At 38.8% G+C, this 25,445-nt stretch overlaps 1 protein-coding gene across 3 annotated transcripts in view; it reads left to right on the forward strand.

Moving 5' to 3' along the window:
* Positions 1-25,445, forward strand: part of CRB1 (crumbs cell polarity complex component 1) — a 102,951-nt gene that overhangs the window by 60,882 nt on the left and 16,624 nt on the right. For all 3 annotated transcript variants that reach the window (XM_061465560.1, XM_061465558.1, XM_061465559.1), the window contains 6 exons: positions 5,724-6,677; positions 10,224-10,786; positions 11,173-11,338; positions 14,052-14,958; positions 16,552-16,680; positions 20,143-20,269. In XM_061465560.1, coding sequence (XP_061321544.1) covers positions 5,724-6,677; positions 10,224-10,786; positions 11,173-11,338; positions 14,052-14,958; positions 16,552-16,680; positions 20,143-20,269 — 2,846 coding nt within the window. The remainder of the gene's footprint in view (positions 1-5,723; positions 6,678-10,223; positions 10,787-11,172; positions 11,339-14,051; positions 14,959-16,551; positions 16,681-20,142; positions 20,270-25,445) is intronic.

Consider the following 25,445-nt stretch of genomic DNA (forward strand, 5'->3'; position numbering starts at 1 on the left):
ACCTATAGAGGTAGTTTTGTCTTTAACACACTCAAAAGTTTCACTTAAGCATGTTTTATCAGACAGCTTAATATGTAAACATCGTGCACATCTTTCAGGAAAACACTGACCTTAGCAAACGCAGGACAATCCCAAACCATAATCAAAAGAGCCTCCCAGTTCGACAGGGAACCTCTGACTGTTACTTTCTGGGCAGGGTTACGCCACTTTGTGGCTGTTCCATGAATATTTTTCTCCTTGGTCTGTACACAAAAATGGTATTAAAGACAGTTTCAAACCCTTGGTGTACTTAGAGTAACTACCACCTTCTGTAACCCACCTGTTCTTGACAGGTTCAAAACACCCACTAGCAGTTCTGACATGGCTTCAGCCAGTTTGCTAAATACCCTGGTATGAAGTTCCTCTGTCTCAGTGTCAACTCTGTGTTTTCACTGAGCTGTAATAGTCTATGCCTATCCCAACTTGTTGACAGTTTGTATGTTTATAATCTTACCTCAGAACATTTATCAGGGTCATTCTGCAAAAAGACTGACAATTACCAAGAACCTCCAACTTTTTCTTCTTATTTTCAAAAGAAAAAATGCATATTAAACCTCAGCCTGTAGCATGGGACGTCTGATAAGCACTACAAATAAAGTACATGCATACTAACTTATCAACATGAACATTTTCTTGGGGACAGGCTGAGAGAAACTACATGATCCATTGTTGAAATTTTAAAATGGGAAACTGCCAGAACAAAGATCTGAACCCACAGTTTGCCATATGCTGGGTAGATCGTACGCAGATCAACCTGGGGAAAGACTTTCTTGCCTTATAATTAACTAATTACTCAGAGATATTGCTCTAGCAATACTTAAAGCAATTCATTATTATATCATGTAAATAAAATATAATGAATGTTTTTTAAAAAGTCTGATGCTTAAGTTATCACAGAAATAAGAAGTTTGATCTCCTGAGCTCTATTTTCTTCTCGTTAAATTAGGTCCAAACCAAAATGTCCAGTCCAAGAGCCAAAGAAAGAAAATGTTTTAGTTGATCTTTTTTTCCCCTGTCTAGCACACTCAAAAATCTGCAGTCATAGATTTCCAGTAAGTAGAATGAGAGAAGTGGAACAGAAATACTTTCTAAAATAAAGAAACAACATATAATATTAGGTCTTTTCTATCTGTTTTTTGAGATGTACAGTTTGTCTGAATGACAGTGAGTATGAAAGGGTTGATCTGGATTAACAAATCTCTTGAAAATTAAAGAAAATATGGTCTTAAAAAAACCCAGCACCTTGTAAAACTCCAAAAAGTGACAAATCAGTTTTGAAGGATCCTAAAAATATGCCTTTCTGTGAAACCTGATCAAAGTTTAGTGTGAGCACACTTGGACAGAACATGCTGAAAAAGAATTTAAGTAGAATACATATCCATTGCGTAAGCAGTTTAATGAGTCTTAGTTTAAGCCTTGTTGATCTGGCTTGGGCAAAATACACCATCAGACTACATCAGCAGGTACAGAAGTGGAGCAAGCTAATCCTGGAAAGGAAGCTGTTATACTGGGAACTGTTTTGAATTTTACAGAAACTTACTTTGTGGACTGCTAAAGTGCTAAATGATCTTTTTCTCTGGAAAAAGATGGTTGCAACTAGGATACAGGTTTACATCATTTTAATGACAATGTTTACAGGTAAATACTTTCTTTTTGTGAAATTATGTGTGCCTTTAGAATGTACTGAACATGTAGTATCTATGTAGACTGCTTGTTTGTATTTGCCTGATATTTATGTCGCGTCTAGGAACTAGAAAGGTAGAAGGCTGTAAACAAATTTCTGACCAAAAGGTGTATCAAAAGTCTAATTTGGATAATACTTTTGTAATTTTTAATCAAAACGAAAACTAGTGGCATTCAGCAGAATTGAAAGAAGCGTTTGTCATCCCTCTTCTGCGGGAAACTTTTGCTGCTAAGTTTGAAACGGTTTAATTAAAAGGCTAACTAGAAAATAGCTACCCAATATTAATAATGTGCAGGTTAAAAAAGGAGACATGCATGGCGTTATCAAACTGAGGTAAAGGAGCTGTTTCATCTCTGTTTTGAATAAAACTTCACAGGAGGAAAAAGTAATCATTATCTATAAAAACATGATAAATTTCAGGTGGGTGTGTAATATATTTAGAAGAGAAAAGGTTGAATGATTTTACTTTACCTTTTACTTTAAAAATACAAACATGTTTCGCTGAGTTAATTCATATAACCTCTGAAAAGAAAACAGTAGTTCCCCCTGTGCTTGCTTTTGGTATGTCTTACATCTTTAGAGACTATTTTTCTTACATTCTAAACTTCTCCTCCAACCTGAGCTATTTGAACTGCTTGTACAGTTCTATAAATATTGGTTAATCCTTTTATCTAGAGTGCTTTTATCTTGAGTGACAGTGGTCTTTGCTTGTATAATAACTGGCAGATAACAAGCAATATCAATGCTGCTTGTAAGAACAGCTGATTTATGTATTCTTGACATGAAAAAATGGCTTATTATTCATTTTTTGGTGTGACCTATATTTATGTTTGTGCTAATCTTGTGAAGTTGTAAGCATATAGATGTATGTATATGCATGTTTATGTATATATATACAAAAACCTGCAAAAGAATTATTTTGCAACATATTATTAATATAATTACTTAAATAAATAAGCATTGTACGCAGACACTGAATTACTTAAGCATCTCTATGGTAGCCACTTTGCATTTAAAAACTAATGTTATTTGTTTTCCATAAATAAGGAATACCTTTATAATATGTGTACCTCCTCATAAAATTAATTTTATTTCTTTGTTATATATTGACATATTTTTTTCAGATGTGTTATCTAAATTTAAAAGTAAAAACATATATGATTTCCAAAGAAGTTTAGCATTCTCCTGAAATTATTTCATTAACTTTATATCTAATTTGGTAAAGTAGAAAACAACACAGACACGAAATATTATAGTAAAGTTGGTTTCAATTTATGCATCTATGTCACCCTTTCCAGAGACAGTCTTTATTTCAGGGTGTGACCCAGGCCACAAGCTACAAGGCAAAGATGATGCCTTGCAGGTGCCATGGGATAACAGACTAATATACCCAAGAGTTGTCATGCATTACTGAAAATGCAATGACTAAGTATCCAGCCATTCACTCTGCTGACTTCAACTATGAAAGGTTTTACAAGGGCTCCCAGACTATAAATCCTTAATCATGCTCTGAGCACTCCATAGCCCTATAACAAGGCTAAGTACATCCCTCATCCTACTGCTTCCACGCTGCACTGTTGTCTCTGACAGAAAACCCCCAAGACACCTGCATTTCTACAGCTGTCCCAGTGAGACTGAGTTGTATACAAGACCTATGGACACATTGTTCTCAATGTCCAGGCAGGGAAGGGAGCAATGTCAGGCATGAGATGTACTAAAACATTGACCAAAAAAGGAAACAGCTCGCGGTAACTTCACTTTTCATATACTAGAACAGCAAAAGCAGGGCAAGTCACTAGCACAGAAATTGAAACAAACTGGGCAAAGCAGACATCATCCTGGCCCCCAGTCAGTAATGGTTTGGGAAGTACACTTCAGTTTCAGAAAGTCAGTCCCAATGAGTCATATTTCTGCCAGATGCCACTACGTATTATGGTATACATAGACATCTCACACTGCAGTAAGTATGAGCCTGGCTGGAAACCAGGGAAAGACTGCTGCTGTAAAACCTCGCTGCCAGACCAGGGAGAGAGCACTAGTGTGTTTGATAATCTGAAGCTTCAAGTGAAAACTGTATTCTATAATTGAAAACTCATAAGTGAGGAGCACTACTGCAAAGAGAGCCTTTTATATATATGCTATGACCACTTCACTCTAGCTAATCTTCTAAACAAATCTCAACCAATTCTCAGTTCCCTTCTGGCTCTCCTGTAACTTACTCCTCTCCAAGGTGGGTCTACTTATGACTGTGATTGAATAAAGTCAACAGGCAAGGAATTAGCCTGAGTAACTATGTTTATCTACCATTGGAAGCAATTCATTGTGGCTGAATGCTGCTCTGTAATTTTCTATGAAAAATGCTTGTGTTTTGCTGTAAAAATGCTCAATGCAAATTTGCATATAAAGGTAGATGCACTGCATAATTATGCCTATTAACTACTTTGTGCTGATGATATTAGTTTGAAAACTGACTGCAAATTACTTCTTATTTTCTCTAGAATAACTATGAAGGAAAATGGAAATATTAGGAGCTGCACTTAGCATGAGTTTTCAAAAAAGTATTTGGGTATTTTAACTGCTTCCAAAGAAGATAAGAAACAGATTTTCCCTGATCCATTGCATACGTATCGGTCACTTGATTGCTCAAGGGAGAAGGTATTATAATTACCACTTTATAGATGAAAAACAGTGCAGAGGGATAAACAGGTTAGTTTTGCAGGAGGAACAGATTTTTTTCCCTTTGCGAAGTCTGATCCAGGAGACATACCTTGGACACACCTATTGAATTACAGTGAAGTTGGGATGAGGAGCGCTCCTTTTACCCAATATACCAGAGGCCAAGTGTTATATGGATGAGGAGGAAATATGAGTATGTATTGCCCACATCTGATGGAAGTGTTCTCATCAACAAGCTCTGAGATATTTGAGAAAATATTCATTTCACCTTTTCTTGCTTTATATTTTGTATCTAGGAAAGGTAAAGAAAGTTCCACTGTAGATACATGGTACCAGGAGTATTCTGCTGGGACATACTGGTTCAAACCCCTCCAACAGTTTCTCACAGATCATAGGATTATAGAATAATTAGAGTTGGAAAGGACTTTAAGATCATCAAGTTCCAACCCCCCTGCCATGGGCAGGGACACCTCACACTAAACCATGCCACCCAAGGCTTCGTCCAACCTGGCCTTGGACACCGCCAGGGATGGAGCACACAGAACTTCCCTGGGCAACTCATTCCAGTGCCTTACCACCCTTACTTACTGAATTTCTTCCTTATATCCAATCTAAACCTCCCCCGTTTAAGTTTTAACCCGTTACCCCTTCTCCTATAACTACAGTTCTTAATGAAGAGTCCCCAGCATCCCTATAGGCCCCCCTTCAGACACTGGAAGGTTGCAATGAGGTCTCCACTCAGCCTTCTCTCCTCCAGGCTGAACAGCCCCAACTTCCTCAGCCTGTCTTCATACGGGAGGGGCTCCAGTCCCCTGATCATCCTCGTGGCCCTTCTCTGGATTTGTTCCAACAGTTCCATGTCCTTTTTATGTTGAGGACACCAGAACTGCACACAATACTCCAGGTGAGGTCTCACAAAAGCAGAGTAGAGGGGCAGGATCACCTCCTTCGACCTGCTGGTCACACTCCTTTTGATGCAGCCCAGGATACGGTTGGCTTTCTGGGCTGTGAGAGCACAGTGAAGCTGGCTCATGTTAAGTTTCTCATTGACCAAAACCCCCAAGTCCTTCTCCGCAGGGCTGCTCTGAATCTCTTCTCCACTCAACCTGTAGCTGTGTTTATATAATACTGTGCACAAGAAAACTATGGCATGTGAATGGCATTTTTATATTTAACATAATATAGGCTTGCGAGTCAATCTTCCATTTATCAAGGCGTTCCCTTTTAATTAAAGATAATTCAAGGAAACAGATGTTATTAAAAAATACCGTTTGGGTCTCCAATTATCCAACTCAAAATGTCTAATTCCTTGTTTGTTCTTCAGGTACTCACTGTGATGAAGATATCAACGAATGTTACATGAACCCTTGCCAAAATGGTGGAATCTGTGAGAATTTCCCTGGAAATTACACTTGCCATTGCCCACCTGCTGACAAAGAAGGGATTTATTATGGAGGCTGGAATTGTACAGAAGTTCTCCATGGCTGTACTGATCAGCAATGCCAAAACAATGGAATATGTATCCCACATTTAAAAAATGGCCAACACGGATTCAGCTGCATATGTTCACCTGGGTATACTGGAATACACTGTGAAACTGTAACCACATTTTCTTTTCATGGAAACAGTTTTCTTTTGTTGAAGAATCCCCTGAACCCTAAAAAGGAATTTTTCTATAATATAAACCTGAGGTTTCAAACTGTGCAACCTACAGCTTTTCTGTTTTACCGAGGGGGGAAAAATACATTTGCAAAGCTGGAGTTACTGAACGGCTACTTACACTTATCCGTGCAAGTCAATAACAAGCCACAGGCTCTTTTGCATATTTCACATAATGTCAGTGATGGAGAATGGCATTCGGTGGAGGTAACCTTGGCAAGAGCTATTACTCTTAATTTGCTTGACAGCTCTTGTGTAGAATCGTGTCTCAGTAAAACGTCTGCTGTGATAGATAACGATCACATGATGCTTGCATTTCAGAGCACGTTTTTGGGCAGCTTACCAGTGGGGAACATTAGCGGCAACTCTCTACTTAACATCTATAATATACATTCTGCCCCTTCATTTGTAGGCTGTCTTCAGGACATTGAAATAGACTTGAATGTTATTACACCAGAGAATGTATCACCTGAATCATCTTTAAATGTCGGGACAGGATGTACTAAAAAGGACTGGTGTGAAACCCACCCTTGTCAGAACAGGGGACGCTGTACCAACCTGTGGCTGAGCTACCATTGCGATTGCTACCGGCCATACACGGGGCCAAGCTGCGCAACAGGTAAGGAAATGCTGTGGGCACTTGTGTTCTAATGGTTACTGGAAAAGTTATTATAAACGATCCTGTTACCATGGTGACGAAACAGCACAACCCTTAGGATTTCTGGAGCTTGATGTCAGCTGGTAAGCAAGTGCAAGAGGTTAGTAGTAGCACACCTTCAGTATTTTCTAGTTACTTTTCAGCCTGACAAAAAAAGTCAGGCTAAACTGGTGGATTCCACTCATCCAGCTTTAAAATCTTCTTAGAGCTCTTAGCGCGGCATGAACTGGAAAACTGTAGTTCGCCATAGGTTATGCACCCCAAGTATAATTTAGAAAGCAACTAAGTCACTTGGAGTTTAAGTCTTACTTTCAAAGCATTCTTTGCAAATTTTATCCTTGAGCTCTCTAGGCTTTTATAAAGAAACTCATTTAAGGTAATGAAAGGCAAGCAGAAGCACTGCAAGTTAAAAAAAAGAGAGATTCCAATTTAAAAAAAAAATGAAAGAGATTATACTATTAACTTAATCTGATTAGCCCAAGGAGAAGGCAGGGCTTCAGAGACTGCAAACAGGGCCCATTCATCTTTCAGCCATTCCCAAGGCAGCTCTGAAGAATCACTAACGAAGGCAGCCATTACCAGATAGCTGCTTGGTGACCAGCGGAAAACCTGCTCATGTCTCAGCAAATGAAAGAGCACATCTCAGCAAACAGCATCTTTGGCAGTGACAGGCAGGAATACAAAAGCTGCAGATGCCCTTAGCATTTTCCCTGCTACAAATGATCTTTCCAAGTGCAGGTTGAGTCAAATTGGAAGGACAACAGGAGGTCCCTGCCTAGTTCCCTGCTATACTGCATCTGTTGTGTGAAACCCTCTGGAGCTGTAAGTACATCATCCCTAAGGAGCATTTTGGGGTGGACTCTGCAATACTTGCCCAGCATAAGTTTTAGGGATTTCAAACAAGCAGTTTTGTTGAAGAAAACTGCACAGGAATAAGTCTTGCACACAGCATCCTTGCCTCTGCTTCCCTCTCTGCCCCCTTGCTAACCATGCACACATGGTCTATCATAGCAATGTTTTGGGAAGGAGAAGTGCATGCATGCACACAAATATGCATACTTACATATATTTGTGTATACATATTTGCCAAGTGGACTGAAAAAAATAAAGTGCAACAGCAGAGCCACGGTCAGATTAGAATGGACAGATCCATTCTAATCCATACACCCATAAACTGGTGTAAATCGGCATGGCTGCTCTGTCGCCAGTGAAGATACATTGATTTACATCATCTGAATGACTGGCCTTAGGGGTTTATTGAATACATTGCTGCAGAAAGCTGTAGCTTGAAATACATTTCAAAATGTTTAAATGCAATTTCATTTTGTAATAGTTATCAATACTTTTCAATAGTTTTTCTTCTTGGTTTTATTGCAAAATGACAAAGTCTGAGAGGTAATTGTAACAGACTTCTTTGAAGTCTAGCTGTAATTTATCCTAAGATTTGGAAGGCAACTTTGGAGCATAGGACAACATCTGGTAAATATGTTTGCCTCCTTACATGAAGCAAAATTAAAACCAGTCAGGGCCAGGAGAGGCTTATACTGGCATTAGAACTGTTGAGAATGATTAGAAAGCATGCTTTTTTTTTTTTTTTCCTGCTGACCACAGTATTCCTTGCAAATCATGGCACCATGCCATTTTGATACATAGGGTCTAGATATATGCCATATTTAAAAGACCGTGGCAGGTTTCTTAAAAGGCAGAGTTGGGGGGGACTTGCAGTAAAGGATAACACAAGAAATACTAGTGTCTTTTTGAAGAAAAGTTGCTGCCAAGTATTTAATTGACAAGAGGCAATATTTTCTCTACATATACAAAATAACAAACAGATGTTGACTCATTTTGATCAACATCCAGATGTTGTGACCCAAGAGGTTAATATTGACCAAGGTGATGCTAGCCATCTCATCAAAGAGAAGATCAGAATGATGATGTGTATATATATATATATATATATGTATTTTTATAAATAGAACTGTAACAAAGTCATTGTAAACATGAAATACCTTTTGAAGATTAATGCTTCCTTCTAATACTGCAAATGTGTAATCTTCATTCCAGCAGAAATTTTCTTTTTACACTCATAGAAAAACGTCTTGGTCTCTAGTACACCCTACAGAGAAGATAAAACTTCTCTGAGATTTATTGCCTCAAAACACTCATTTCAACCAATAAATGTTTCTACATACCAGAGTTTTAACAAGAAGATGTAGATATATAGGTAGTCTTATTCATAGAATTAGAATGTTTCATATTTAATGTATTTAAGAAATTGTCTGTTTAGGAACAAGTAAGGGATCTATTCTTGTTGCTAAATAATATTACCACGCCGCATAGTAGTGCAGTATGGTTATTAAGGGTCTGTTGGGGCTTCACAGTCAGTCCCTTATTTTCACTGGGTTTTTTAATGTAGTCATAAAAAGAGCAGTGCTGCAGGCAGAAACTTGGCCTATGAGGTCTCGCTCTATGAGTTTTACTGCACAATAGAGGTTGACTCTTTAGCTGTGTGAGCATTTAAGAAAAAGTTTGGATTATTCTTTCTATGAATTTGAGACATTAAAAATAGCTTTTGAAAGTGTTTAGGCAGGAAGTCTGTAATGTTGAGGACAAGATCACGAAACTTAAAGTGTAAAAATAGAAACACTTTGTTGTGCTTTTAACGAGATGATTCATCAGAATAAAATACGGGTTTGGCTACATATTTTGTATCCTTACAAGTCTGAAAATCATTACTGAAAATAAAGAGCAAGGGAGAGAGACAGATGGTTTTGGTTTAATCATTTTAATTGATAAGCACAAAAAGAGAGAAAAAAAATAAAGCTTACTCAATCCTGGATCATTTTTCCCCCTCAACACCACAGCATGATGAGCACTCATAGGACTGAGCAGGATTCACAGCTAGATACAAGCTAATGTATGCAAGCACGTGTTGAGCCCCAGCAACAGAAAGTCTGTTAGAGAACTGGGGAGCCTATGCAGCACCAAATAGGTGCCCTATTTGGAGGTTTCACACATGAAAGTTTTGCTGAGAAGCTTTGGGCTATTTCTATGATTGAAATCAGTGCAAAAGATAGCACAAAGTTCCAGAATTACATTAACTTCCATGGTCACCACAGGATCAAAGCAGCTAGGTTCTTTTCAAAATGATCTTTCTGAGGATCAACTCAGGAAACTGTAGAAATCTGTCCTTGTTTAGCCATTTGAAAACACAGCATTACACAGAGCATGATAAAGGGGAAAAATATGCCCAATAACATAACATCTGGTCCTGTACTGGGGCTTAATGCTACAGCCATGGAAGCCAAGAGGAATTTTGAAATAGAAGCTATTTACAGCTGGATCAAGTCTTTATTCACCCATAAATAACAGCACATCTTAGTACCATACGTAAATACTATCAAGTAGCTGTTTGATCATTGGCTTTCTTGTCATTTAGCCCTAACAATTTCATTTTTCTACCTTCTCTCTTTTTTTTTAATCTTTTCCCATATCTCTAACCTCAAGAGTACATTCCAGGCCGGTTTGGATCTGAAGACTCCTCTGGCTATGCTGCTTTTCCTCTTGATGCCACTCAGGATGCCACTCAGAATGAAAAGTTGAACGTATCAATGTTTGTCCGAACACGCAAATCTTCTGGCTTGTTACTGGCTTTGAGAAACAGTACTTACCTCTACATAAGAGTCTACTTAGAAGGTGGGAAACTCACAGTACTAGTTCTAAATTCCACTAAGTTATTCGGGAAACACTCTATGAATGATGGAAACTTTTACTTAATAACATTAAAAATAGAACCCAATAAGGTAGAATTGTTCCAGTCCTCTCAATACCTAGGCTTTATTTCTACTCCACTCCTAACCATCCAAAGTAAGGATATTCTTTACATTGGAGGCCTACCAGATAACAAAGAAACTGATGAAAATGGCAGGTATTTCAAAGGCTGCATCCAAGATGCAAGAGTGAATAACCAGCCACTGGAATTCTTCCCCATCACCAATCCACTGAATTCTGCTACCAATCGAACTCTTATCAATGTCACCCAAGGCTGCACTACTGACAACCTCTGCAAGGTAAGAATTACATGTTTCAGAGCACTTTCACATGTTTAAAATGGGGGATTCCCTTTAATCCTTTGTACATTCCCATACATTATTTGAGGATAATGACTTCTTAGGGAAGTATATAGAAATGCTAGAAAGAGCAGATTTTGTTAAGTTATGATACATATGATGACTATCAGCAGCAGAATGTATTTGCATAGGGGAGAATTAAAATATTTTAAGGTTGAAATACCATTTTCACCAATTGAACATGCTGTGCTGTCATAGTGCTGGTCTTTGTCACTTTCTGTCTGAAATAACCAGAATCCTCTCTTTTGCCAAACAGTCCCTCAACCTTAGAGTTCAGTCCACCAGCTTTTATTGACACTTAGGTTGTCTCTTCTCTTTCCCCATAGTCCAACCCTTGCCACAACGGTGGTGTGTGCTATTCAATCTGGGATGACTTTACTTGCACGTGCCCCCCTTACACAGTGGGGAAGGCATGCGAGGAAGTTAAGTGGTGTGAGCTTGGGTCCTGTCCTCATGAAGCACAATGCCAGCTGGTACCCCAGGGATTTGAATGTAGGTACATTTCAGTTATTCCTGTAAACTTTGGAGATTAGAAACTATAGACATTTTCATCATCATTTCCTTAAACTCAAAATTCATTGCCTTTAAGGTTCATTCATTCAAATGTTATTTCTGTATGAAAATAATAATTATGTCTATTCTAAGTAACATTAACAGGAAGAGTCTGCCCTACCAAATACAGAATTTTCAACCAGACCCCCTGACACAGACACTGATGTTTACAAGACCTTTGCTTTTGACTTATTCAGCACAGCTTGTCGAGGTTGTACAATAGATCAATATGTTGCCAGAGTGTAAGTGTACCGCTCATATTTTCACTGTAAAGAGATAAGAGGATATTCAGTGTTGGATTAACCTTAGAATGTTGTCCATCATTCTGAAAAGATAAGCTATATGACATACATTGCATCATTTGATTTTCTTAAATGTTAAATATCTTTGAAGGAAGATATAATACCAACAGTTATTCAACTAGTAACTTCCTAAGAAGCACCTGCACACCATGTAAAAATTGATGGCCATTAGCTGTCTTTAAGAACATTAGCCACCCTGCATTTCTCTTTCTTTTTCCACTTTCCTTCTCCTTCCCACCCTGGAGTGGAATTTAAAAAGCAAGTAAGAATTTTGAAGCAATATTTTTTCTTTTTGCTATCAAAGAGAGCCCTAACGATGCTGTGAAGAAGATAAATACACACACAGTCTGGTGGAAGCTGTTAGAATGCCTGACTCTTAGGAATGAGAAGGTTGGTCAACAAAAGCTTTCTATCATAGACAATTTGCTGACAGACCAATAGGGTGCTATTTTTGTTGAGATTGTTAGCATCAGCATTGCACCACTTGTTAAAATTTATAACTGAAATTAAAATAATTGCACCTTCTCTAATAGATGGCTTTAATGCTAATATCCAAATAAGTTCTCTCATAAACTTTACTATTGCCTGTTACAGTAGAACATAAACACGCACATACAGCAAAGTGAAAAGTATCTGAACCTTTTCCTTTTGCTAAAATCAAGGTAATGTACAGTTAGATCACGTTTCGATTTTTGTGCTGGTTTATGTGGCAATAGTAGGGAGTTTCCCTAATAAATATTCAAAAAGAACTGCCCTACAGAGCTGTATTTTTAACTAGTTGTTTTCTTAGCTACAGTATAGACTTGTTGTACAGCACAGGGTAATGAAAAAACAAGGAGATTTGCTGGCCAGTGACTTCTCTGCCAGCCTGCTGTGTTATGCTCTGGGTACCGTTTTAAATTAAGGCAGAGAAAGAGCTGTTTTTCAGACACTTGTGGCTCTAGTTGAACCTAGATGGCTATGATTAGCAAGCCCAGTAGGAAAACACACCCTCCAGAAATAAGAGAAAGGTGAATACAGGAAGCGGATGTGTGGAACAGTAACTGATAGCAAATCTGTATTCCCAGTGTCACAACTGAGAGTAGAAGCACACCCAGACAGCTTGCTGCACTCAGGATTTAGTAATGAGTTCTATAGGAATATTTTAGAATTATGAGCTTGAAACTCTCAGCTTTCTGAGACATTAAACAGATCAGAAATAAAAGTTCTGACTTTCGTTTTTAGTGGGGTTTCCTCTGAGGAAACTTTTGCTATGAGAAAGACACACATTTGATGCACAAGGCAGTGTGGTTACACCTCTGCTGCCTCAGCATCAGGATATACAGTTAATAATTTCTTACTGTGATTCCCAGGGGTTCTTTTCATCCAGATTTACATCTGATCTATCTCTGAGCCCACAGATAGATCAGAAACCCACCTTATCTCAGTGCTAGTATCTTACAAAGCTAAATTTGTCTGAAGAATGGACAGAAGACATTCCTTCCTGTCCCTCCTCCTTATCGATAATCCTCGTAAATCTCAGAATGTGCAAATTTACAGCCCAGCGAGTTAGTGCATTTTAGTAGAAACCATGCTAATGAAAGATGTCAAATACCTTTGTGAAGACATCCATAAAACTGCCACAATGTTACCCATCAATTTTCACTCACAGCAGTGCAAGCTGAGTACTCTGCTGCCCTCCCAGCCCAGCCAGCCCAGGCTCTGTTCCATCAGCAGAGCTCTGGCAGTACACACGCAGCAGGAGAAGCTGGTTTTAAATGTGACAAGCACGACTCTTCTTACATTGATTTTAAAGGGACTTTTTGTCAACTGACTTCAATTAAATTCATCACCAGTGAGAGTAAATTGGGATCTAATCAAACACTTTTTTAAAACCTTTTTAATGCTTTACCTAAGAAAACAGAAATTGAGAACAAAGGTTCACCCCATTCAGGCCTGTCATGGGCAATAACTTGCTGTACAAAACTAGGGAACAAACCCAAAATGACATTTCTTGTTTTGAAATACCCTCCCAGCCTCAGCTGTGAGATGCATGCAGTTATGATCATCTCCTTCTCTTTGTCTAATAAAGAAAAATAAAGGTAATACTAATGTAGAATTATACCTTTAGAATACAACTTGAGATGATGCAAAGCAGCACACTTTTGATGTCAGTATAGCTTGCACTGCTCTGTAATTTCTATAGCCATAAGGGGCAGACAAGGATAAACTGATACACTTGTGGAATTTGATTGCTTTTCAGCAAACCTGAAAGGACTTATAAGTCAGGGAACATGGGGCATTGAAGAGATACTGTTCCACATATATAGGTTTAAAGCTGGCCTGATTTCTCAATTATTATCTTTGCACAGGTCTTGCTAATGCAGTGTTCAGTGGCCGAAGCAGTGCGATATTTTACAGAAGCAATGGGAAAATCAGCAGAGACCTCACCAGTATCGTATTTGGCTTTCGAACTAGGGACACTGATGTGATACTGCTGTTTGCAGAGAAGGAGCCAGAGTTTGTTACCATCAGCATCCGCAACTCCAAATTACTCTTTCAATTGCAAAGCGGCAACAGCTTTTATAAGCTGACCCTTGCTAGTTCGCTGCCTGTGAGTGATGGGAAATGGCATCAAGTGGTGGTCTCTATGGTAGAGCCCCTGTCCCAGTTCTCTAGATGGCACATTGATATAGACAACAAGAAAGACACTGCAACTAGTACAACTGCTGCAGGAAGCCTCAACTTTTTGAGAGAAGAGACAGACATCTATGTGGCTGACAAGGCTTTTGACAGTCTGGATGGGCTGCGAGGATGTATGAGCACCATAGAAATCAGTGGCATTTATCTCTCATACTTCGAAAATGCTGACATCCCTACAAAAAAACCTCAAGAGGAGCAATTTCTCAAAATATCCGCAAATCCTGCGCTTACTGGCTGTTTGCAAGTAGATGTCTGCAGCTCAAATCCCTGTATGCATGAGGGGATATGTGAAGAGTTCTATACTTCCTACCGCTGCATATGTTCAAAAGGATGGACTGGCACTCATTGCGAAGTCAACATAGATGAATGCTCTTCAAACCCCTGCATTCATGGAAACTGCACTGACGGGGTCTCCTCCTATGAGTGCAGTTGTGAACCTGGTTACACAGGGGTGAATTGTGAAGAAGACATAGACAACTGCCGTGGCCACCAGTGTGCAAATGGGGCCACTTGCATCGATGGGATTAATGGATATTCTTGCCTGTGTGCTGGTAACTTCACAGGAAAATTTTGCAGGTACTATAAACAAAGCACATCCGCATGATTTTGCCAGGTCTCTTCTGAAGGGTAATTGCATCACTGATGTCTCCATTTTAAACACAGATGTTACGCATCTCTATATATTAATCATGGCTGCAGAATTAACATATAAAGAGTCTGCAGTACAGAAAGCTGTACAGATCAATTAGGTGTGGGCTGAGGCAGTGGAGAGCTGGCAGCTCAGGCAGACACCGATGAGGCAAGGAGACAAGAAACAAGGCACAGCTCTGCTGCCCAGCTCTGCTGCCAGCCTGGGTTCTACAGACTCTGATGACAGGATTACAAGTCTACCAGAGCTCAGAAACATGTGTCCCATCTTTCTTAGAAATGAAGATTTTAAGGGTTTTGAATCTCTAAACTATATTACAGTAATAGATCTCTAGAACTGTAAGTAGAGAAATTCGGAGTTGGTGGGTAAAAAAAAATGACAATGGCTTGTAGAGAAGTTTTTCTCTCCACCCACTGTATCTTTGTTAGGTGGGTCTTTTCCTCCAAGCTTGCTCTCCCAGCCCAGCAGTGCTGGTGACTGCAGACACCACAAAGCCCACTATTGACATCACTTCTGAGACTCCTCATATGTCTGTTTCCTAATCTTCTCAGACACAAGTCTGTAAAGGCTGCAGCTGTTCCGTGATCTGCCTCTTCTTTAATTGCCCTTCTCTGCACACCATAAACATCTCCCTTCTGAGCATGTCCTGTTGTTCTCAGAGAAGGAAAACCCCTTCTCCTTCCTCCAAAGGACTCTAACAAACCCAGTCTGATGCAGCTTCATGGATGCAAACAGACAATTGTTTTCATGCTGCCCAACCACATTCTTTTAGGCTATAATTACGCAATTGTCAATTTTTGTTTTTTCACTTTTTTTTGGGGTAGTGAAGACATCCTGAGATTTGAAGATACCTTATATTGGCTTGATATGCTCTATCTTGTATGCTAATTCTGTCTTTTGAAGTACTCTAAGCTGTCCACTTCTCACACAGAGGCATGCCCGTAATGTGGGTAGAGTGTTACCCTTTTTTTTCTAGAAAAGAATCATTAGGTTGCCAGTAAATATTTGGAAAAGGAAAACCAAATTCAACAAATTAAAGTTAAGCAAAGAGGGTTTTGTGAGTTTTAAACCTCCATTCCTGCTGTCTTTCCTTTGGTCAATACCTCAACCAGTAACAGCATTGCTTCCCTGGTTCAGTTGCTGCCTACCACTGGCTGTGAGCACTCTGAGTACCCCAGGCTCCAGGTGTGTCAATGCTCACAGATGTGACATTTCCTTTCCAAGAGGACACACAAGGAGGCACTGAGAATGTGCATCCCCTGAAACTTTGTGTTCATATACAGGTAAAACATACTGCCTTTCCCATTGGTATTGAATAGTACTTGCCAGCAGGAGCACTGCTCCCTCTATTTGGAGACTAACAGAACTAGATTCTGCACTTAAATAACAAATTTATAAGGTAGATCTAAATATTTTCCACCAAAGAATTGGACTAGAGTCAAGTGAAAAGCTGAGAGAGCACAAGATACACAGAAATGAGGAAAGTGCAAATAACTGCCATTGCCATTTTACTTACCTAGATACAGAAGATTACCATATACAGTTTGTGGGAACGAAGAGAGAAACCTCACATGTTTCAACTACGGCAACTGCACTGATCTCAGTGGCGAGTTGACCTGTGTGTGCCTGCCAGGATTTGCTGGAGAACGGTGAGATGCTCAGCAGGTCTCTTTGGAGCAATTCTTCCAAAAGCTGTTCCAGATGGGTCCAGAGGGTAATGGCCATGGAGGTTTTGATCTCCTGCAGAAATACAGACAAATCAGTTGTTTAATTCAGCAGTTCCTTGCTTAAATGACTTTGAGGGTCTTACTTAGAAAAAAAAGACAAATCAATGCAGCAAGAATCAATCCAACACAGCACCACTAACTCCAGTTACTGATACTATTTCTTAGGCAACATCTTACGGTTGCTTCCGTTAAAAACGTGTGTTTTTTGACTTCCATGCCAATTCTGTTTGTGACAATTCATGCCAATGCTTGTTTGTGACAAGCTAGAATGTTATCTTTCCATAGGTGGGGACACATACCTTGCTCACAGATAAAAATCAGATACAATACACTGACACACAAATATGCAAAGCTGTTTCTTTTTCACATATACATGTTGTGAATATATTCTTTCACAAGGGTTGTATGAGAAGAAATACCTGGTCATATTAAAGCTTATTACTTTCTTACTCAACACTGAATTATGAAAACAGAATTATTATATTGAGAATAAATACTTTTTACATATTACAGTTTAGTCTGAGACAGAGGGATATTCCTCACAGTGAAATTTGTATCTTGTAGCATATTGTCGCAATTCACACTTACCATTTGATAACATTCTACGATCAGCCCTAAAGCAGGGAGGCCTGACAGCCTCAGGTGCTGTAGAAACACAGGAAGATGAGCCAGATTCAGTGTGCGCTCACAGCTCAGAAAGCCAACTGTATCCTGGGCTGCATCAAAAGGAGCGTGACCAGCAGGTCGAAGGAGGTGATCCTGCCCCTCTACTCTGCTCTTGTGAGACCTCACCTGGAGTATTGTGTGCAGTTCTGGTGTCCTCAACATAAAAAGGACATGGAACTGTTGGAACAAGTCCAGAGGAGGGCCACGAGGATGATCAGGGGACTGGAGCACCTCCCGTATGAAGACAGGCTGAGGAAGTTGGGGCTGTTCAGCCTGGAGAAGAGAAGGCTGCGTGGAGACCTCATTGCAACCTTCCAGTATCTGAAGGGGGGCTATAGGGATGCTGGGAAGGGACTCTTCATTAAGGACTGTAGTCATAGGACAAGGGGTAATGGGTTAAACCTTAAAAAGGGGAAGGTTTAGATTGAGTATAAGAAGGAAGTTCTTTACTGTTAGGGTGGTGAGACACTGAAATAGGTTGCCCAGGGAGGCTGTGAATGCTCCATTCCTGGCAGTGTTCAAGGCCAGGTTGGACAGAGCCTTGGGTGAGATGGTTTAGTGTGAGGTGTCCCTGCCCATGGCTCTAGATGATCTTAAGGTCCCTTCCAACCCTAACTATTCTATGATTCTATGATTCTATGAAGACACTGTCCTATTAACAATATAGTTTGAACAGGTAAGGGGACCTTCTTGGATAGTGAGAAAGGAAATACCACATGTGCTTTTAGTGAAATCAGCATTACATTGGAGTATAAAATCCAAAAGTTCAACAGGACCAAGCAAAGCTGGCTCTGCAAACACAAACTTTTCAACAAAAGGTTTTCATTCTCCCCCAAACACACTGATTTTGTAGGAACGGCACAGTAAGCTATAAAAGATAAATGAAATGAAAATTCCCACTCAATGCACAGTGCAGTTGGCATGTCAAAATGCATTGCACCACTTAACTCACCACCTCAAAATCTTAAAAAAAAAAAAAAGGTGGAAAAATCAAAGCAAATAAAACATAAAAAAGTAGAAGCATATTCTTAGACCCTTCTCTGGTGTGTATGCTTCTTGGGACTACGAGGTAGAAAGAAAGTACTTTGTCCTTCTTTTCCCTGCCAGGCAACTTCCTAATTACAGCTTTGGGAATGAGCCTTCCTTATATCCATGCCACTGGCTGGCAATATTCTCCAATTTATGGTTCCCATGATTCTCATATTGAATGGCAGCTTTGTACCGAGCATGCTGTGCTTTAACTGACTATTGCAGAAAGGCATTCTTCTCCAGTGTCTAAAATTGACTATTTATCCTTTTTTTCCTCCAGGCTGTCAAACCATGTACCAGTAGTACTTCTGTGCTTACAGATCATAGTATATCAAACATGAAAATTTCACTCCTTTTTTTCAAAACAAAGTCAAATATACCAGTTAATAAGAAAACTAAACCCCAAATCCTTTGTATATTTATGTATCAGATTGATAAAATAGGCATTTTCCTTCAAGACAATATTTCATCCCCCAGAAAGCCATTGATGCACAGTATAGAGAAAACTATATCTTTCTATGTCAATGAATTAGGATCACAAAAAAAGTTCAATGAGCTTAGTAACAGATGGAAAGGGAAATATGGAAAGGTTACTGCTCATAAAAAGAGGTATCAAATTTTTTATACATTGGAAAAGTACTTTAATTTAGCTTTTTGAATTGCATGAATACAATTTACCATTGACGGAAAACTGTTGAAGTGATTTTAGATTTTAATAAAAAAATTATATAAAAGTTTTTAGTATAAAGAACTGCTCTTCTCTAATGCACCACTGAAAGTGTATTGCACGGTTGTGAATGTGACTGGAGAAAGCAATTCCTTGTAATTCAGAAGGAGAATCTCACATTCTTCCTCAAGATTAAACCTGCTTTTTTATCTGGAAAAATTAGGAATAACTGTTACTATTATTCAAAAAAAAAAAAAGGAGCAGAGAATTAAAAGGGAACATTATCAGAGCAGAAAATAACCAGATCACGACTAGTTTTCAGACAATCATCTCACAAATTCCTTATTAATATTTGATTGGTGGCCTTGAGAAATTATGAGAACTCAAATTTCCTTTATCATCAGAATTAACTCAAAACCATGCAATGATACACACTTAAGCTGGTGAAACCCTGCTCTGCACTGTTCTTACTATTCTTGGGCGTGATTTCAGAGAGACCGGGTAGGAGATTCTGCTGGGGTCTACTGGCATTTTGAATTGAGGAGAAAAAAATGAGGAAGAGAAATGGCAGGTGAATATTCCCAGGAGCAGTCAGCTGGGAAAAAAACCCATGCATTTGTTTGACTTACATCCAGACTACTGAGAAGGAAAATGCGCCCTCATGTTCCCAGAACAAACACACTGGATAAGCAAGCTGTAAGCAGGGCTTGTGTCAGATCTAGGTCTAAAGTCACACACAAACTTTCATTTCACCTGGATAAGCACCATTAACCATAAAATGCTTTACAGAAATGAAATTTCTGGCTTAGCTGTCTGTGCTTGAAAATAATACAGGAAGCTCAGGATTTGAGTGTGGCTAATCAGGTAGTTAGTAAAATCATAAACGCATGGATATATGTCACAGATTTCAAATAGATCATCCTCCTCTTCCTTGCCCCTAAAGCTTCTGAATTAAAAATGTACTTATCCAGTACATTTGATTTGTGATTTCAGATGCTCACTGTTTGCAATCTTTACTCTAGGTGTGAAAAGGACATTGATGAGTGCAGCTCTGACCCGTGTCTGAACGGAGGCCTCTGCCAGAACCTTCTCAACAAGTTTCACTGTCTCTGTGATGTGAACTATGCTGGAGACCGCTGTGAGATAGATGTAAGCGACCTCTCCTTTTTTGTCTCTTTACTGTTGTGGCAGAATCTCTTTCAGCTTCTCTCTTATCTTATTCTACGAATGGATGATGATCCAGCAGTCGAGTGGGGTGATCAGGAAGACTATTAAGCAGTCTAAACCTTTGTGTTTTCATGCAGCAAAAGATGCCTTGGCCAAACGGCTTAGCAAACCAATACAAAAATCAGAGTTTTAAAACTTGTTTTATATATCTTTGAATGATTTTCTATGAATTGCTTTGGATCTGGTTTAGTTCTTTCACTTACTTTTAGAAAAAATGCTAGAAAATGTTTCATCTCCCCTTCACCAGAGCATTTCACCACATACACACTGCCAGTGGACAACAGTGGTACACGTCAAAAGGCAATACATACTAACAAGAACTGTAAGTTTACTGATTGTGACGTTCAAACCCTACTGCAATGAGTGGCAAAGACCCACTGCCTTCAAAAAGGGAAATTTTACCATTAAATCTTACAGATGGCAACTATCTTTGCATCACATAGCACATTCATTGTTGTTTCTTCAGTAGTTAAGTCTCCCATCTGTGAATTAATATAGGATATTTTGGGATAATTAGCTAATGGTTTGGATTAGCAATTGGCAATGTCGTGAGGACACTTCACACCCATTTGAATTAGTGGCAATCCTGCACTGGTATCACTAATTCTGAACCTCTGCTCCAGTAGCTTGTACAACTCCAGTGTGTAATACTGAGTTAAAATACAACCTTCTTAATTTTCACCATGACTCTTCTTTCAAGAAAGGCCCAGTAAGTCCATCAGACCTTAAAAGCTGAGATTTTTTTCTTTGTTCTAAGATTTGTACGACTTCAAGTAACTCTATGTTCTCCATCAATAAATACGAGTGTCATCAGACAAAAATATGGGATTTTTCTTTCTTAGGAAGCAATCAAGGTGGACCAATCAGTGGATTGCTTGTCCATGGATTCTTTAAAGAATGAAAATAAGGGGCCTGAAAATTATGAATATTGGGAGGTTTAGCAAAAAATATTACCGCAAAACATCTGAGTAGTTGCCTTTGAAGAGTGTAGACACAACTGAAATACATTGCACAAAACAAAAGAATAGTGAAAACTGAGGTTCTGTTTTTCTGAACAATTGTTTAAAGCAAAACCTATTTATGAATGGGGCATCCATTTCTTTGGGCATTCATGACCATATTTGTATAGATTCTGTTCTCTTCTAAAATTCTTTAAACGTAAATAGTGTCCTTGAGTGATGATACAAAAGATAACCATGTAGAAAGTTGTATTTTATTATTGATACGGCATATAGCAGAGTTAGTTAGAGAATAGGCTAGCTAACACTAACAATGAGGTTTTTATGACTCCAGGGAGAGCAGCTGATCTATTGAAGAAGTCTTTGAGCCCATTGATATTAGTTCCCACTCTTCAAACCTGACAAAAACAAATACATTTTTGCATATTTGTGGAAAAAAGCTGTGATTCATCCCTGTGATATGCCACATATTCCTGTCTCAAGCACCTGCCTTAGTATGAAAACTTAAGTACAATATATTTACTTAAAATAATAAACAACAGATTATGTTGAAAATTTTATTCCAAACTGTACCTTTCATTTAATCACAGCTAAAAATGTTACTCGGTTTGGTATTATTGAAATGAACAGTGAGAAATTTAAACACAAATAATTTGAAATGAAAACTATCACATCATTTTGGAATGCTAACTGAAAGCAAATAAATATGAAAGTTTGAAAATTCAAATGAAAACACTGATGCTACAAATCAAAGCTGTTCAAAGCAAGTTTTTGTTTGCAAATTTAAAGTGGCAAAAATCACAATCAAGTTTATTTGTGTTGTTTGCTTTGTTTTTCTACTGGGTTTAGTTCAGCTCTCATAAGTAAATTGAACTGTTACGTACATTATAGAATATATGCTACAGGATACAGTACAATAAGCAAAAATTTTGTCCGGGTATTCCTGTTGAAGGAAGTTAGAAAGCAATACATGACATAACAGTATGTCTGACACATACTATAGCAATATGTATAAAATGAAAAGCCAAGAATAAATCTGTATAGAGATTCCAAAACTTTTTCTCTTCAATACTAGAAACTTGATATGAGTGTATATACAATATTAAATACAGGTTTTATATGTATTTACAGCAATGTGGAAGTTATTAATTTAGAATATATAAGCAGAGCACCAGTTCACTCTTTCTTCTACTGCATATACACCTATAACTGAATTCTTTCCATCCTCTAATGCCTTGTCATCCTGGCTTCCGAAATGTTGCTCCTTTCCTCTTTGTACTTGTGTATTCTTAACTACATTGTGCATGTGTACATAACTTTCCTACCTTTATACATAAAATAAACCTTTTGCCTTTGCCCTTCACGTCTGCTCCTCATTTTCTGCTAATTACTCTCTTCATTTGCTTTAAGTGTTCCATGCTTTCTGAACATTTGCACTTCACGGCTACATCACACAAAAACTAATTGTGTCTTTCTAATGTATTCTCCAAGAATGCTGAGGGTGTGGGGCCATGCAGTTGCTTCCCAATAAAGTTGTTCAGCCATTTAGCCACTTTGGCTTTAATACTGTGTTACCCATCCAAGGTTGTTACCTCTGCTGGGTAGCCCTTGGTACCTTACAGAACACAACGAAATAAACAAGCCCCCCGACCAACAATTCAGAGAGGGAGGGGTTTAATCCTCGTGGCTTAAAGTTACTCTTATTACTCAGTTCCTCCTAGCACACTGTTAATATTTAGAAAACTTAAATGCTACAAGGTCTCTGATGGCATATTGATGGGTCATCTCTTTCCATTGAGCTATCATAGTCCATAGGTTTTAGCTGTTCCATGCACAGGTCTTTCAGCATACCCAGTGCAGAATGGACCTGATTTTTCTAGTTTAAAAGGTTAAAAATTAAACAAACAAATGTCAGATGAATGCTCAGAATTAGAAGGATAGAAGACATGCAAATGAAAGAAAACAAACAAGGAAGGTATTGAGTTTTGGAGATATGGCTTGTGATGATGAATACTGATATTATCTGTAATGGTTTGCTCTATATTTTGATATTAAGATTCAATTTATTTTTCAGATGCCAGTGACTGTCATTCAGAAATACCAGTAATGAGAAGTAACAGTGTTAGGGCTTGAGGGAGAGTTAAGGTATCTGAACAGAGGGGAAAGACAGCAGTGGTGGAAGTACTGGAAGAGAAGAGCAAAGGGATTTGCATCAGCTGTGGGATGAATGAAAGTGTATTCTTTAATGTGATTGGTAAATGCATGCAAGGTATTTCGCTGAGGCAATATACACAGAGAATGACAGATTTGCTTTGTTGACCACAGTTCCTACTTCTGACCCTTAAAAATCAAGCTCTGACTGACTCTCCTCTGCAGATGCTCTAATACAATTAGTACTCTGCCAGCAATATCCTATCACAATTTTAAGTACAAAGAGATGCTTCTGAATTTGAAAATAGCCTTCATGTTGTATGCTTATTTGTATTCTCTTGCGCCCAGAACATTTAATTTTTAAGAAACTAGATCCAATACTCAATTTACTCAGTGCATGTGACTACGCTATGCTGGTAAAATTAAATTTAGGAAAAAATCCTCTTCAAACTGGCATTGATGAAATCAGGTTTTGTTCTTTCATTGCAAACATTTTTCCTGGGAATACCCCTTTGGCTAGTTTGGGTCAGGTGTCCTGTCTCTGCCCCTCCTCACTGGCAGAGCATGAGAGATTGAAAAGGTTAAGTGCTACTTAGCAACAACTAAAACATTACAGAATCACAGAATCCCAAGGGTTGGAAGGGACCTCAAAAGGTCATCTAGTCCAACCCTCCTGCAAGAGCAGGGTAACCTAGAGTACATCACACAGGAACTTGTCCAGGCAGGACTTGAATATCTCCAACATAGGAGACTCCACAACCCTCCTGGGCAACCTGTTCCAGTGATTTGTCACTCTCACAGTAAAGAAATTTTTCCTGATGTTCACATGGAACCTCCTATGCTCCAGTTTACACCCATTGCCCCTTGTCCTATCACTGGACATCACTGAAAAAAACCTAGCTCCATCATCCTGACACCCACCCTTTACATATTTGTAAACACTGATGAGGTCACCCCTCAGTCTCCTCTTCTCCAAGCTAAAGAGACCCAGCTCCCTCAGTCTTTCCTCATAAGGGAGATGTTCCACTCCCTTAATCATTAATGTGTTATTCTCATACTAAGGCCAAACACAGCTCTGTACCAGCTTCTAGGGAGAAAAATAATCCTATCCCAGCTGAAACCAGGACACAGTCAGACATTCAGCCAAGAGGGCACTTCACTTTTATCTATTAACTTTTAGCACCTGAACTTTCATGATTATGACTTCAGTTAGTGATCCTCCCACAAGACAGGAAAACTGTTCTACTTCAAGAACCACAAAGCCTGGTTCTAAGAATAAAAACTAAAAACCAACAAAAAACCTCCACCAAGTCTTCCGTCTGAGTTTCCTAGAAACAGATCTCTAGAGGATGAAGAAAAAAAGCAGAGTTTGGTTGTTCATTTTGTGTTTCAGGAGTGCCCTGAGGCTCCATTAGACTCAGGAGCACATCCTGCTAGCGCTGTGTTCTGCTTGTGCTAGCCAAAGGTAGACACATATCTGCACCGAATGGCAAATAGCTCAGTCTGTGCTTTGATATTGTTTCTTCAACATTCTCATCAGCTACACCTTTGGGGCAGCACTTCCTCACAAAGCACACCCTCTCCTATTGTTCACATAAATATACATGAAACTTGAAAGTGGTGGTAGATTTAATGTCCCAGAATTAAAGCTTTACTTAAGAGAACTACTCCTACGTGCTCTGATGTGCACCACTGTTGCTTTCATATCCTCTTCCAGCTGGTACCATTCTATTCTCCTGGGTGCAAGGACAAGCATCATGCACTGGAAGTTATGATTCACATTTACTGTCATTAAAAATACACTGATAAGCATGTGAGATATGTTCAATATTGAAACTAAATTGAATAAAACTCTCTCAGGCTTCCATAGCACAGACACAGAATTTTGATTGAATCTGCTCTACAGCGATAAGCTAATGTATTCATTAACTGCAAGGGTTAGTAATATGAATGTAGCAAATGATACTTAATTACAATAATTAATGCCT

This window comes from Pezoporus flaviventris, unplaced genomic scaffold (genome assembly GCF_033815535.1).
Source record: "Pezoporus flaviventris isolate CSIRO_AGI_PZ_B2104156 unplaced genomic scaffold, CSIRO_AGI_Pfla_v1 ptg000040l, whole genome shotgun sequence".
Classification (NCBI taxonomy): domain Eukaryota; kingdom Metazoa; phylum Chordata; class Aves; order Psittaciformes; family Psittacidae; genus Pezoporus; species Pezoporus flaviventris.